We start from the raw sequence: 14,947 nt of genomic DNA, 5'->3' as shown, positions 1-14,947 counted from the left end.
TTTTTGTATCCTTCCACATTATAAAGTCAGTCTGGAGTTTATATCCTGAATAGTGTTGGAGGAAGTGTGTGTGTGTGAGATTTATGATTTAAAAAATTTAAAAATGAAGGTTCTACATCACACACCTTTGGAGTGAAAGGAGATGAGACAGTCGCAGAGAGGCCATTTCTCCACCGGCTCGTTGAGTATGACGTCCTCTGGGAAGATGACCACGGTGATGAACTCGAACTTGCACAGACGCTCCAGTATCTGCGTCATGGGCTTAGACTTGGACTTCTTCATCATACAGCAGATCCCCACCACGATCTGACGCTCCGGAGGCTGGAAAAAGAGCACGTGGGTGGTGTGAGGTGAAGAAAAAAAAAAAGGGTGGAGTCAGTCTTATGTCATGACCTATGAAGGATTATTATTATCATGTTGCTGACGCTGCCTGCTTTCAGACTCGAGGAGTTGTTGTGGGAAGATATTAAGATGAACAAATGCACTTACAGCATTAACTTGTAACATGTACAGTGGTGTGAAAAAGTGTTTCTTATTTCTTATGCATGTTTGTCACACTTTATTGTTTCAGATCATTTAACTAATTTAAATATTAGTAAAAAATGAACACGACATGCAGTTTTTAAATGAAGGTTTTTATTATTGAGGGAAAACTAAATCCAAAACTACATGGCCCTGTGGGAAAAAGTGTTTGCCCCCTCAACCTAATAAATGGTTGGACTGTAGAGAGCTGCTTTACTGATGGGGAAACATCCAAAACCCTCTGCCTTGAAGACTTTCCCAATGCAATGAACCGTGTGTTTTATCCTCAACCCATATTTATCATGCTATTAATGAAACCTGATATAACATAAAGCTCAACCTGAACTATGCTGTACTCCATGGATTGGAAGATCTCCTGCTATAGAGCTCCAACCCTATTGAACAATGATTGTGAACGCTGACTGCACCACAGGAATCCTCACCTCACCTACATCAGTACCTGTAGCTGAAAGAGCACAAAATCGAGTGGAACATCTTACCAGAAGAGAAGTTATTAGAAGAGGAAAGGGCTCAATGTGGAAAAGAAAAATGGTCAGGTGTCCACCTGGTGTATATGTGAAATTCTGTGACCAAATAATACTTACAAAAAAAAATCTTATTCATGACTGTAGACTGTCACGCTTTAAAAAAAAAAACAGCTATGATCAAGAGATGCTCACCAAGTCGGCCTCCAGGTCGTCCTCGTACAACTCCATGTCTGTCGTCATGCTGCCGTAGCCGCCCAGGCCTTCGCTCTCATCCTCGTCGCAGCCCACGAAGAATTTGGGAGCGCCACGCTGGCTCTCGCCCGGGCTGCTGGGCTCTGACATCACAGTCCACAGCGGCAACTATCAGGGTCCCGCCGCGCCATCGCACGCCGACACTCAGCGTGAGCCGCCGCTGGGGCGTTGTGAGGGCACGGGCCGTGGGCGAAGCCTTGCCCGAACTCGATAACCGGGACTGGGCGAGTTTGTTTGAGAAATGAGTTGTTCGGTATTTTAGAAGTTTCCCCTGAGCAGCGAGGAACACGCTGAATCATACCAGGGGTCCTGTAGAGAAAACAAACTGTCAGCTGTGACAAAGAAATGAACAGTTACAGACTATAAGGACCTCATGCAATTCTATGGACCAGATTTTGAGGAGTTGCTCAGTAGCTTCTGGTTCCACAAAGTCGACTGACTGTATAAGACTGTAGAAAAGGACATTACTCATAATCACACACTCCGGTGCTCATGGTGGTTCTCCGGTGTTTTGTTTTTAAGATTTATAATCACACTATTGATGTCACCAATATGAGGATGGGTTTCCTTTTTGAGTCTGGTTCCTCTCAAGGTTTCTTCCTCATTCATCTTAAGGGAGTTTTTCCTCACCACAGTCGCCCCCCCGGCTTCATCAGGAATAAACACACAACAATGTCCATTTAGAAAAGCGCCATAGAAATGTACAAAATTCTAATATTTTAGAATTCTACATTTGAATATACCCTTAAATACACTGTGTTTTTCTCCATAACACACATCATTTCTAAAATCCTGCAAGTCAGAAAATGTCCATCGTGTGCATGTGTGTTTAAGACTTCTTTGTGCTGCATGTAAGCTGATGTGCGTCACAATTATACTAACAATCATATCCGAAAAAATCCGTATTAGTGTGCATGCAGGTCAGCGTATGACCAAAGAAATAAAAAAAATACAGGTGATAAACTTCCCCAAATTTTTTATTAATTTCCATAAATTCCTGTAAATTCCTATAAATCCCTGGTAAATTTCCAATTTATTATGTGGAATATTACCACAAATTCCCCAGATGAAGTTCGCATAGAAAGTTTCTGGAAATGTACCGGACATTTTGCACCCTTAACCATAATCCTGACCGCGGGAGGAGCTCCAGTGGTTTGTCACCGCGAGAATCTAAAACCATCGGTTCGTTAATTCGAAATCATTGGTTTTATCGTCACAAACACCGAGACAAACACACTCGCTTGATTAGGCGTCTGAATATTCCGAGATTGTCGCCTGCTTTGGAAAAAAATTAGACAGTTTTTAAATAATGCAAATATTTATCGATGCCTGTAGAAGATTCAAAACCTGCAAAGAGAAAACATTGGGTTTGAGGCACGTTATGACTTCATGACATATCTCGAAATGACCTCCTATGTGAGAGGATAATCCTATGACCAGGTGTGTGATTATAATGGATCTGAGAGGGTGTGTGTGTGTGAATGACAGACGTCTGTGCTACTAATTATAATGAAGCTACATGAGTACCTGTCTTTACTAACACACTTGTGTCTGAATGAGCACGAAGGTCTACTGGAACATCTTCCCTGAAGAGTGGAGCTTAAATATTCTAGCAAATAGGAACTAAAAAGTGGTCCTAGTGAGAGTGCGCGTGTTTGCATGGGTCGTATTCTGTACATTAATTTATTTCTGAGAAATTATTTCTTAGGATTATTATCAAACAAAAGATACGTTGTGAGTGAAAAGCAGACGAGTCGATCGTTTGCATTTTGCCTCATTCACAAGGAAGTAAACGCGATTCAAAAACACTACAACGATCGACTGCAACAAAAAGTGTTTTGCCCCTGAACAGGCTGGAGAGCAGCTTGAGCTTGTAAATATGTTTGGGATTCTGGCAGACGATTTAATTCAGGTTAAGATGATACCAGACGTAACGAGATTAGCCTTCACTTACACAGAGTATGGATTGGAAATCCTCTCTCAGCACACGTGTGTGTGTGTGTGTGTGTGTGCGAGAAAGCTAGTGCGCTACACTCGATCCCTTAGAGGACAAAATAAAAGGATAGGACCACTTACACGCTACATGGACAAAAGTATGTGGACACCTGACCATAACATTGGTTTATTTGAACATCCAGTTCCACATTTAGTCATAATTCACTCTCACAGTAACCTCCACTCTTCTGGGGAAAAAACGTCTCACTAGATTTTGTGGAGATGGGGGTGCACTCAGGGTTAGAATTCATCCCAAAGGAGATCAGAGCTTTATACAAGGCCGATCAAGATCTTCCTCAAGATCCATAGTGAAGCATATCATCATGCTGGAGCAGGTTTGGGTCTCATAATTGATGTGAAGGGGAAATTTCATTACTCGCATCTAATGTCATCCTATACAACTGCGTACATATACAAACCGTTCAGGCATAATCAAGTCAAGAAGCTTTTATTAGTCTTTACAACCATATACACGAACAACAGAGCTACATAACAGAACCCAGGGAGGATTAAGGACTAAACTAAGTTGTCCAATCCACATAAAGTGCATCGTGTGCAGACAAAAAGACATTGCAGACAGAAGACACAAGACAGTGTAGGACAAAATAGCGTCGCCGATAAACCTACTGTGTATTGTGTTATACAGTACAGAATTACGACCACCTGACTAATATTGTACGGTCTGTAGATACGCAGCCCCATACTGCGATGCACTGGGTATTGTGATACTTTTCTATCAGAACGAGCATGAACTTCTTCAGCTTCGTCTGATGGATCGGACCACACGGACCAGCCTTTTCTCCCCACGTGCACCAATGAGCCTCAACCGCCCACGACCCTGCCACCAGTTTAACACGGTTCCTTCCTTGGAGCACTTTTGATAGACACTGACCACTGCAGACCAGAAAATCCCACATGAGCGGCAGTTTTGGAGATGCTCTGATCCAGCCGTCTAGACATCACAATTTGTCAAACTCTCAAATACTTCCATTTTTCCTGCTTCTAACATCGACTTTGAGGACAAAATGTTGACTTGCTGCCTAATAAATATGAAATATAAAGATGAAGAGATCATTAGTGTTCTTCACTTCACCTGGAATTGGCCATAACGTTGTGTCTGGATGTTGTCTGAACTTTTACATGGATTTCATGAAGTAAAAAAAAAATGACAGGATCTGCAAGTGTTGAATTCATTGTTATGATCTGTATTAATGCACTTCTCCATGGAAGGAGGTCCTTCCACAGGTGGTTTGTGGATTGATCTTTCACTCAGTCCTCTCTCTTCACCCTGAGGAACATGACTTGAGGGATGTCATGCAGGTTCTCACTCAGTGCTCACTATACATACATGTATATACACATATAGACTGTATATACACACAAACACTAATTTATAAGGACATTAGGCGACATTTTACTCTAATTTATGCCTTTTTCATGCAAGACTCAGAACTCAAACCCTGTTTTATGACCCTCCTGAAGCTAGCATAAACCCGGCTAGTTCTGTGTTAGCCCTCCTGCTATAAAAATCGAAATCAGCCGCCAATCAGGACCTCCATATCCATACTTTGTAGCAGTTCAATAGTTATTTGTATTGAAAACAGGATTAAATCTTACTTACAGTCTTTTTCCTATCAGCTTCTCATAGCGGTTCTTCTCCTCGTTTGACAGGTTGCGAGTGAAACCAAACCTGCTGCGCCCTAACAAAAACAACCTTTCAGCCAATAGGAAGGCGAGCTGAGCGTTACGTCATCGCCGAGCTTTACCGTTACAACCGAGGTTCGAATAAATTGTTCATTTGTTTCAAAGTATTGTGTAAAAAAACAAAAACAAACAAAACAACAAAGATATTATTTATATATATATATATATATATATATATATATATAATAAATGTAAAACAGCCATTCTACAATCAGACACCTTGTCTGGATTCTGGTTTGATCTAAACATCAAATAAAACTCTTGACCTAAAATCTGTATCATCTTAAACGTTGCTCTGCTTTCCCAATTAACTATTATGTACCTTCATGACTCTGCAGGTGTGTGTGTTCATTAAAAAGCACATTAGATATGTGAGAGCTGATATGTAGTTCATTTCCAGTTCATCAGGAATAAATGCAGGTCATGTGAGGGGATTTTTATGCTGGAACAGGTTTTGGTCCTTTAGTTCCCATGAACCAAAATCTTCAACCTACAGCAAACAAAAACATCCTAGACGTTTGTGTGCTCCAACATTGTGGCTACAGTTTGGGGAAGAACCAAAATCTGGGTGTGACGATCATGTGTCTACAAGCCTTTGAACATATTTTTTCCTTTCTTTTTTGTGTGTGTGATTTTTGACAAATGTTTGTTTCTGTACTGTGTATGGATTTGCTTTCTTACTTACTAGAACTTAGTGTACAGTTTCTGCCAGAAGTGTAACCTAGTCTAAGGTTTTTGAGACTCGTGGATGTTCCTTTAGTTTCTACACGACAAACTGTGGACTGTGAATGAGTGAAAGCAAGTTCTGTGGAGTCTAAATGAGAAGAACGGAAGAACTTGTGTAAGACGGGGACAAGAGAGATGATCTGATCAGACTCCCACACCCCCACAATCACACACGGAGCTGGATGCTTGATGGTTTGAGGTTGTTTTGGAGACTTATTCCAGAAAGTGAAAAGAATCTCGGACCATCATGGCTTCCATTCCATACTTTATCACCATGCAATTCCTTCTAAATGGAACCGACTCATCGTACAACAAGATTATGAGCCGAAGCAACGGATATATCCGAACTCTAGGAGTTATTTAGAAAGCAAACAGTGGTCTGGAGTGAAATCAATCATGGAACGACCTGCCCAGTCACAACACCTAAATCTTATTGAACTGCTCTGGGATGAACTGGATTATAAAGAAATCTCCATCTAGTGAAGAACATCTTTGGCAAGTTTTATAAAAGGCACATTTCCAGTTGGGTTTTTCAATAAAAAAGCCTGGATATTTCTATATTTGTTTGGTCAAAGTAAATCTTCATTGCATTACATGATCTAGGAGTCCAGATGTTTTTTAAACTTATCCCAGGCTCTGTATATAAAGTGAGAAAATCCTTTGCTTCAGCATCATGTTATTGCAGATCTTTGTGTGAAGAAGTCACACAAATCAGTTCAATTGTGATAAAAAATAAACACATTCATTGATCTCTATACATACTGAGTGTTATTATTGAGTCATAATACAGTGGTGCAACCACATCTGCCATCACATCTGTCTCACTGTCCTAAAACAGACAATAATTTCAACACGGAAAGAATAAATTACAGACTTTCTCATGCGTCTTTACAGTCTAACGGCTCGTCTGGTTCCGGAGGAACGAGACAGAACCCGTTTTTTCTCTGTAGCTCTGAAAGCGGCAGTCGTTGTGGGAAGGCGATTTCTTCTGGACGCTCCGGTGAAGGTAGCCATTGAAGAAATCTGCCGCTGATAATCTTTTCTTTAACATCACAGTTCTGAATCCAACCCAGCCATCCTGAGAGGTGAACATAGAACTATTAGGTTTTCGAAACATAAAACGAATCGACGATAAAATGATGTCGGATATTTTACCTTGCAGCAGACTGACAACGTGTTTGATTCCTTGTGATAGCGGATGGACCCAGGGACTGCAGAGAAATGTGAGATTTCTGAAAGAAAGAATAAAAAAAAAAGAAAACAAAACGGTTTGACTTTCCTTATAACACCCCAGTAACAGAACAGTAACAGTCTTTTATCGACCTTTATGTCAATGAATATCACTATTATTTCAAATAAAAGTATTGGAGACACACAACTGTCACAAATGTCTTTGGATGCACTAGAATTAAATATTCCCTCTGAACTAGGAGACCCAAACCTGTTCCAGCATGGCAGTGATCCTGTGCACAAAACCAGCTCCATTAAGATACGAGGTGGTATAAAATTATTTTTTTTAAAAAAACCTTCAAATTCTTGGTGCACAGTAGAAAAAGACGATGATCATGTACTTGATCGAGCTGCGGACCCGCCTCGCCTTGTTCGGTCGTGGAGATGATGGGCTCTTCCGCTGTAAAGGTTGTTGGTTTCTCTTAGGTTCGAACCTGTACACCCAAGTTTCATCCATGTGAATGATCTTCGACATAAAGGTGACCGCTGACCGAGTTCTCGGCAGACTTCGACGCGGTGTTCTTTCTGCTCCTGTGTCAGAAACCTGGGGACGATCTTGGCATCACACATGAAGATTGCCTGGACTGTATGACACACCGAAAATGGCAGCAATGTTGTGGACTGTTCGCCGACGATCATCATGCACGAGTTGCCGGATGGTTTCGACGTTTTTCGGTTGGTTGAGTTCGTTAAAGGTCTTCCTGACCTCTCGTTGTCTTCCAGTGTTGTTTTTTCGCTCTTGAAGCGAGCGTGATGATCGAAAACACCTCGAACGACTCGTTGCGGCATCGCAGGTAACTTGCTGAATCATGTCATACACAGTTTCACGCAGAATTTTGCACTTTGTCCTAAATTGCTGTCCACTATGAAATCGCAGACAAGGTAATGCAGGTGGTCAGATCCGCTCCAGTTGCACAGCTCCCAACGTACAAAGGAATATGTCCTTTGACACACTTACTTATGAAAGTCAGTGCTCCCTGTGACTGTGCGTGCAGCCTTGTGCTGCCATCTGCTGGCGTGCCACAAAACTAGCCTTAAAACTGTTTGATCATACCTTGTATGCTTTAAATAAGGTCAGAGTGGAAGATCTCCTGTTATAGAGTCAACTGTATCAAACAATGAATAGGAACAATGACTGCACCCCAGACCTCCTCACACACAGATTTTATGCTCATGTGTCCACCAAGATTTTTCCGAAGAGTGTATCTTTAAAGTTAAATTAAAACCAAAGTAATATTTCTAAACAAGTCTCCACCATCAACACGATTTACTTACCCGTTAACGGCACGTCGCAATTCCCAACAAAGTCCAGCAGTTTGATTGCATGTCCCATCCAGATTGTTCTCAAATGAACCTAAGCGTGTAGAAAATCAGCTGACTCACCACAACTATCACGAATCAAGCAGTATACATTGAAACATCTGCAGAAGTTTTACCCGAGACCCTATGGCCCGATAGAGTCGATCGATCTGCTCACACGTCTGCTCTTCCCAAACAAGCCAACTCAAGGAAGAGCTGATTTTAGGAGCTGAAATAAAAAAAACACAATTTATTTCTTCTCAAACGACTCACACATGATTTATTCACAGGAAAACTTTCCTCTTACCAAATGTTGCCCCCACTCTGGCCTGCTCTGTCCGATTTGCTATTCGTTCTGGAAGGTTTCTCAGAGTGTCGATTAACTGCGAAACACAAACAAACTTATACATACTTATGTCCTAATGTCTATAAATCTTTATATTATCTCCATATACCCGGAGTATCATTAAGGGAAAATCTTGGTACTGTTGTATATAATGTTTGTGTCTCTTATATTTCTGCTTAACACTCGCACTATCCACAACACACATCTATATCTTTCATTGTGTTTTCATCCATCCTAATCTATTCTATTCTATCTATCTATTCTTACGTTCATCTGTCTATCCTGGACTCTTTAATGCAGGTTCACATGACACTTGCAGTTTTGATGTGGATTTCTCAGATTTCAGATCAGGACTAATGGAGGCAATGTGTGACCTCTGATTTAAGGTTATTTATTCATCGGCAATCCAGTAATTACCAGCCGAGCTCCCAGAGCAGCCAGCGTGCCTCCGAGCTCATCAGCCGTGCTCTTCTCAGGAACCTCATACAGCCCCTGGTTGAGCATCGGACCAACGTCAAACCTGCAACAAAGCCAAATATTAATGAATTCATACTGAACATCACAGCAAGGAATTTCTTTCATCATGGAGTCTAGAGACAAGAACCCTGACGTGTATCCTGACACGCATCCTGAACCATCTCTAGTGCAGATTCACACAGGGGATGAAGGAAACTCGTACCTCCTCGGTCTGATCTGCATGATTGTGACTCCAGTGAGTTTGTCTCCATGCAGAATTGTGTGAAAAACAGGTGCAGGTCCACGCCAGCGAGGAAGGAGACTAGGGTGCACGTTCAGGATCCCACTGAAACCAAAACAAGAAGTTATTTTAGAAATATTAACAGTCTTCTTTTTGTTTCTATGCAACAAACCCTAGAAACGGAGGAATAAGTCCATACTTGGCCATTTTTTGTCCCTAACAGAAGAACTTGTGTGAGATGAAAAACAGTCATGTTTTTCAAACGTAATGGTTGGGGTTGTTTTGGAGCAGGGAATGTTGGACACTTTTCCGGAAAGTGAAAGGCAACATGGCTACCATTCCATTCTTCAACACCACGCAATTCCATCTAATTGGAAATAACTTCACCATACAAGAAGCCGATGAGCCGAATCGTACGTCCATAAGTTCCGTTAACCAGTGATGGGAAGATCAGATCATTTTAGTGACTCGGTTTTTTGAATCTCGTTTATATATTTTTTAAAAATCTTTTTTTTTTTTGTTTATTTAAATCCATTAAAATGTTACATTTCCAATAAGCAGATCTCCAACACGTCTAAACCGACTTTGACTATAGTTCCAATAATAAATATATGTATATATAACTGCATCGCGTATTTGGGAGTCATGTGATAAGAGAACATACAACTCGGAGCAGAGAACTCATGAGATGAACAACACAATTCTGTTTCCTGCGTAATGCACTGCATAGCGTTTATGGGAGTCACAGGACAGAAGAACGAACGACTCGGACCAGAAGAGTCAAGCGATTGACTACTCAATTCTGTTTCCTGTACATGACCTATGGAGATTTTCAGATGCTTTGTTCATGTGCTTCCAGTAGAAAACAAACGAATCACTATTTGAGACGACTCGTTTTTCTGAGTCACATTAAAGACTCGTTCAAAATGAATGAATCGTTCATGAACAACCATCACTATTGTAAACTTTATCTAAAGAGCAAACAGTCATTAGGAGTGTTTATATATATATATATATATATACATATATATACAGTACAGACCAAAAGTTTGGACACACCTTCTCATTCAAAGAGTTTTCTTTATTTTCATGACTATGAAAATTGTAGAGTCACACTGAAGGCATCAAGGGCTATTTGACCAAGAAGGAGAGTGATGGGGTGCTGCGCCAGATGACCTGGCCTCCATAGTCACCGGACCTGAACCCAATCAAGATGGTTTAGGGGTGAGCTGGACCGCAGAGTAAAGGCAAAAGGGCCAACAAGTGCCAAGCATCTCTCGGGGAACTCCTTCAAGACTGTTGGAAGACCATTTCAGGTGACTACCTCTTGAAGCTCATCAAGAGAATACCAAGAGTGTGCAAAGCAGTAATCAAAGCAAAAGGTGGCTACTTTGAAGAACCTACAATATGACATATTTTCAGTTGTTTCACACTTTTTTGTTATGTATATAATTCCATATATAATACCACATGTGTTCATTCATAGTTTTGATGCCTTCAGTGTGAATCTACAATTTTCATAGTCATGAAAATAAAGAAAACTCTTTGAATGAGAAGGTGTGTCCAAACTTTTGGTCTGTACTGTATATCATGGAATGATCTGCCCAGTCACTGCACCTAAATCTAATTTGACTGCTCTGGGATGAACAGGATCTCAAGAAAGAAATCTCCAACTAGTGAAAAACACCTTTGGGAAGTTTGAGCTGAACGTTTGGAGAAAGACCAGTCTGGTCCACACTGGAACTGATTGCCTTACTATGGGAATGTATTAATGAGCTGCTCCTGAAGCAGGCAGCCAAACGAGACCACCACTCCCACATCGAACTGCCCCCTGGACTCCACCCGGGGCCACTCATGAATCCTGAGCTCGTGCTGCTCAGCAAACTTGCGCACGGGGACATTACGGGGCAGGGTGACCACCTCCAGAGAGTCCACCACACCATTAGGACCTTCTGTTCTAAAACACCAACAAAAAAAACACCTGGTTCAATACACACAATCGTATGAAGGTAAAGAAGAAGAGGTGTTGCAGATGTTCTTACTGGGACTCATGAAGCCGTTTCAGAGACTCGACCGCGAAATCATCACTCCCGAAGAATAAAATTCTCCACGGTCGGTTTGAGACGCAGCTGCTGTGGATGCCAGAGGGCACCAGCGGTGTGGAGCTCCCAGGACTGGCATTTGGACCAACACATGGTGCGAACTTGATGCATCGCCGACAAAATCCGCCAAGATAATGAGGAGCATCGTGGATTAGTTTCACAACGAGTTGATTCCACATCTTTATATATTATTATATTTATATATAAACAAACACACGCCTGTGTAATGACCTACTAGCATTAATACAATATCTACAGGCTGCTCTTAAACATCTCGCGGCTTTTTTACGTGAATAAATAAATCCGTTTTAACATTTTTCATGGCGTAATGTTGTCCTTTTGATTTCACACCAGTTTATAAATCCTGATAACAGAAATAAATAGCGATTTCTAAAAGTTATTAAAATCATCAACATAGCTTAGCACCGCTTGTGTGCGCCGCCATCTTTGTTTAACGTCACTTCCGGCAACGGGCTGCGCTGTCAAACTGCTGTTCCAGAATAGGGATTTAATTAGCGTATGTCGAAATGCGCCCCTAGTGGCGTATAGCTATAATGCACCATTTTAATTGGTTAGAGCTACAATAATAATCTTTTTAAACACATAGTTAAGACACATCTTTTCCCTCAGTGTTTTTCTTTTAAATGTATTATTTTTCACATTATACATTAATAATTTGGATGAAATCAGTATTAAAGACCACTTATGGAACCAAGGTAATAAACCAAAACATGTTAAACAACCCAGAAATTTAGATTCTTCGAATTCGCCGCCCTTTGCTTTCTTGACACTTTTGCAAATTCTCCTGAACTCATCACCTAGAATAGTTTGCCAACAATCCTGAAGAGCTCACAGAGTTGTTGAGTACCTGTTGGCTGCTTTTCCTACACTCTCCAGTTCAACTCATCCCAAACCATTTCAGTTGGATTTAGAGCTGATGATTATGGAGGTCAGGTCATTTGAAGCAGAACTCCATCACTCTCCTTCTTGGAGAAATAGATCTTACAGAACCTAGAGGTGTGTTTGGGGTCATGGTTCTGTTGAATGATACCCCACTCAGTGCAAACGAAACGGGATGACGTCAAAATTCATTGCAAAATGCTGTCCGTTCACCTCTCTACAGCTAACATTGTCCATTCCTTGCGTTTTTTGGCCCAAGTAGGGCTTTTCTGCTCGTTCTTCTTCCAAAGTAATGGTTTCTTTTCTAACACGAAATCTAATCTCATTCACTAAGTGTTCTCTGAACAGTGGATGTTGAAATATGTGTGGTAACAGAACCACATTTGGCTGGGAAGGTCATGTGTCCCAATACTTGATTGATTGATATATAGATAGACAGACAGACACTGTATATACAAGGGAAACCTAAACAAAAGTAATAAAAGCTACACTAGGTTGCACTTCCAAATAAAACCACAAGACGGCAGTCTTTACAACAAAATACTCCCTGGTGAATTCTAAACATCACCGCTAGAGGGCACCAGTGCATCAGAAATCCCAAGTATAAAGCGGGACAAAAATCTGAACCTTTTATTTATTGTTTTTTTTTTTTTTTCAAGAAAATTATAAGTAATCAAACGTGACTAATATTAATATATATATATAATTTTTATTTTTTTTTACATATATTTTGTTATATAGTGGTTTTGATTTTGAAGTCTCATGGGCCCAATGCTTTCACAAAACCACTGGATTTTGGCTGAAAAAAAAAAAGAAAGAAAGAACATGCAGTAGAAGAAGAGAAAAGGGGACAACAGAGTCATTCATCTGCCTTTTTTCTCCCCCAAAAAGTCAATGACAGGCTGTAGGGCTACGTAGATTTAGTTAGAAGAGATTCAGGCTTCTATGCCAGGGTTTAGAGAGAAAACCTGGTATGCAGCAAACAGCCTGATTTACCCTAAAAAAGTGTGAAGTCCTGGATGACTTTACTGTGAATAGAAAAACGGAGCAACCGGAGACCCACATTTCACTGGCTGTAATAATAAACACACACACACACACACACACACACACACGTGTTCCAGCAGAGAAATGTAAATCTTGATGCTGATGCGTTTAGATTAGTGCTCATGGGGTTTAGGTGAAGGTAAAGTTAAGATCTGAAACATTTAATTGCGTACAGTTTGCATCTTGCGATCAGTGGTGGACGAAGTACACGAAGCATGTAGTTGAGTTAAAGTAGATCCACGTGATAAAAGTGTCCATTTCAACTTTCACTTGAGTAAAAGTGCAAATGTTTTTTCCTTCAAATGTACTTAAGTATCCAAAGTACTGATTTATTATGACTATAATCTTCATATTTCTAATATCACAAGACTCTTTAATCAACAAGGAAAGAAAGAAAGTAAATCTCTAAATGTTCTGTTGAACTGAAGTGGAACAGAGGGTCGTGAAATGGAAACTAAATAAATAAATAAATAAATAAATAACCCGGTCATTTGTGCTCATAAGTGCTGTTACGATCAAACCAACCGTTCGCTTGGATCGTTTTCGAATCGCGGACGAACAGCTGGATCGTGATCGCAGGTTTGCATCGAAACCTGAGGAGATCCGAGAAGGATTTCAGATCAAAAAAAGAAACGATCTCGACGAACGAAACAAACACAGGGTTTCTGCAGGTTTCACATCTTTTTAAGAACGAAATGTAAGAGCTTTTATCACAACATAAAAAACACACACACACACACACACACACACACCAGCTTAGTATCGCTCGACTCACACTTGTCTGTGGGGAGAGAGAGAGAGAGAGAGAGAGAGAGAGAGAGAGAGAGAGAAAGAGGGAAAACGAGAGAAAACGAGAGAGAGATAGAGAAAAAGAGAGAGAGAGAGAGGAAAAGAGAGGGCGATAGAGAAAGAGAGAGCGATAAGAGAGAGAGAGAGAGAGAGAGAGAGAGAGAGAGAGAGAGAGAGAGAGAGAGAGAGAGAGGAAAAGAGAGAGCGATAGAGAGAGAGAGAGAGAGAGAGAGAGAAAGAGAGAGAGAGAGAGAGAGAGAGAGGAAAAGAGAGAGCGATAGAGAGAGAGAGAGAGAGAGAGAGAGAGAGAGAGAGAGAGAGAGAGAGGAAAAGAGAGAGCGATAGAGAGAGAGCGATAGAGAGAGAGAGAGAGAGAGAGAGAGAGAGAGAGAGAGGAAAAGAGAGAGCGATAGAGAAAGAGAGAGCGATAGAGAGAGAGAGAGAGAGAGAGAGAGAGAGAGAGAAGGAGAGAGGAAAAGAGAGAGCGATAGAGAAAGAGAGAGCGATAGAGAGAGAGAGAGAGAGAAAGAGAGAGAGAGAGAGAGAGGAAAAGAGAGCGATAGAGAAAGAGAGAGCGATAGAGAGAGAGAGAGAGAGAGAGAGAGAGAGAGAGAGAGAGAGAGAAGGAGAGAGGAAAAGAGAGAGCGATAGAGAAAGAGAGAGCGATAGAGAGAGAGAGAGAGAGAGAGAGAGAGAGAGAGAGAAGGAGAGAGGAAAAGAGAGAGCGAGAAAGAGAGAGAGAGAGAGAGAGAGAGAGAGAAGGAGAGAGGAAAAGAGAGAGCGATAGAGAGAGAGAGAGAGCGATAGAGAGAGAGAGAGAGAGAGAGAGAGAGAGAGAGTGTGTCACTCC

The 14,947-nt window shown here is 41.1% G+C and overlaps 2 protein-coding genes across 14 annotated transcripts in view; both read right to left on the bottom strand.

The window, feature by feature from the left end:
• The window catches only part of ppip5k1a (diphosphoinositol pentakisphosphate kinase 1a), a 34,956-nt gene extending 29,931 nt beyond the window's left edge, over positions 1–5,025 (bottom strand). For 10 of the 13 annotated variants that reach the window (XM_083549858.1, XM_083549866.1, XM_083549864.1 and 7 more), the window contains exons 1-3: positions 4,879–5,025; positions 1,203–1,571; positions 126–321 (exon numbers count right to left, since the gene is read on the bottom strand). In XM_083549858.1, coding sequence (XP_083405984.1) covers positions 126–321; positions 1,203–1,352 — 346 coding nt within the window. In that variant the 5' untranslated portion in view covers positions 1,353–1,571; positions 4,879–5,025. Of the gene's footprint in view, positions 1–125; positions 322–1,202; positions 1,572–3,338; positions 3,446–4,878 lie in introns of all 13 variants that reach the window. The other 3 variants (XM_083549859.1, XM_083549861.1, XM_083549868.1) reach the window with 2 other exon arrangements.
• A 1,411-nt stretch (positions 5,026–6,436) lies between these two features.
• Positions 6,437–11,861, bottom strand: mtfmt (mitochondrial methionyl-tRNA formyltransferase). The gene is made up of 9 exons (XM_083550044.1): positions 11,302–11,861; positions 11,016–11,216; positions 9,242–9,364; positions 8,980–9,082; positions 8,524–8,599; positions 8,354–8,445; positions 8,193–8,271; positions 6,843–6,919; positions 6,437–6,765 (listed from the first exon to the last, which is right to left on the bottom strand). Exons 1-9 carry the CDS (start codon positions 11,538–11,540, stop codon positions 6,583–6,585), a joined length of 1,173 nt encoding a protein of 390 aa, XP_083406170.1. The 5' UTR covers positions 11,541–11,861; the 3' UTR covers positions 6,437–6,582.
• Positions 11,862–14,947: the final 3,086 nt, after the last annotated feature.

Source organism: Silurus aristotelis (genome assembly GCF_946808225.1).
Source record: "Silurus aristotelis genome assembly, chromosome: 9".
Classification (NCBI taxonomy): domain Eukaryota; kingdom Metazoa; phylum Chordata; class Actinopteri; order Siluriformes; family Siluridae; genus Silurus; species Silurus aristotelis.
The sequence above is the reverse complement of the archived record's forward strand: the minus strand, read 5'-3'. Positions and strand labels throughout refer to the sequence as shown.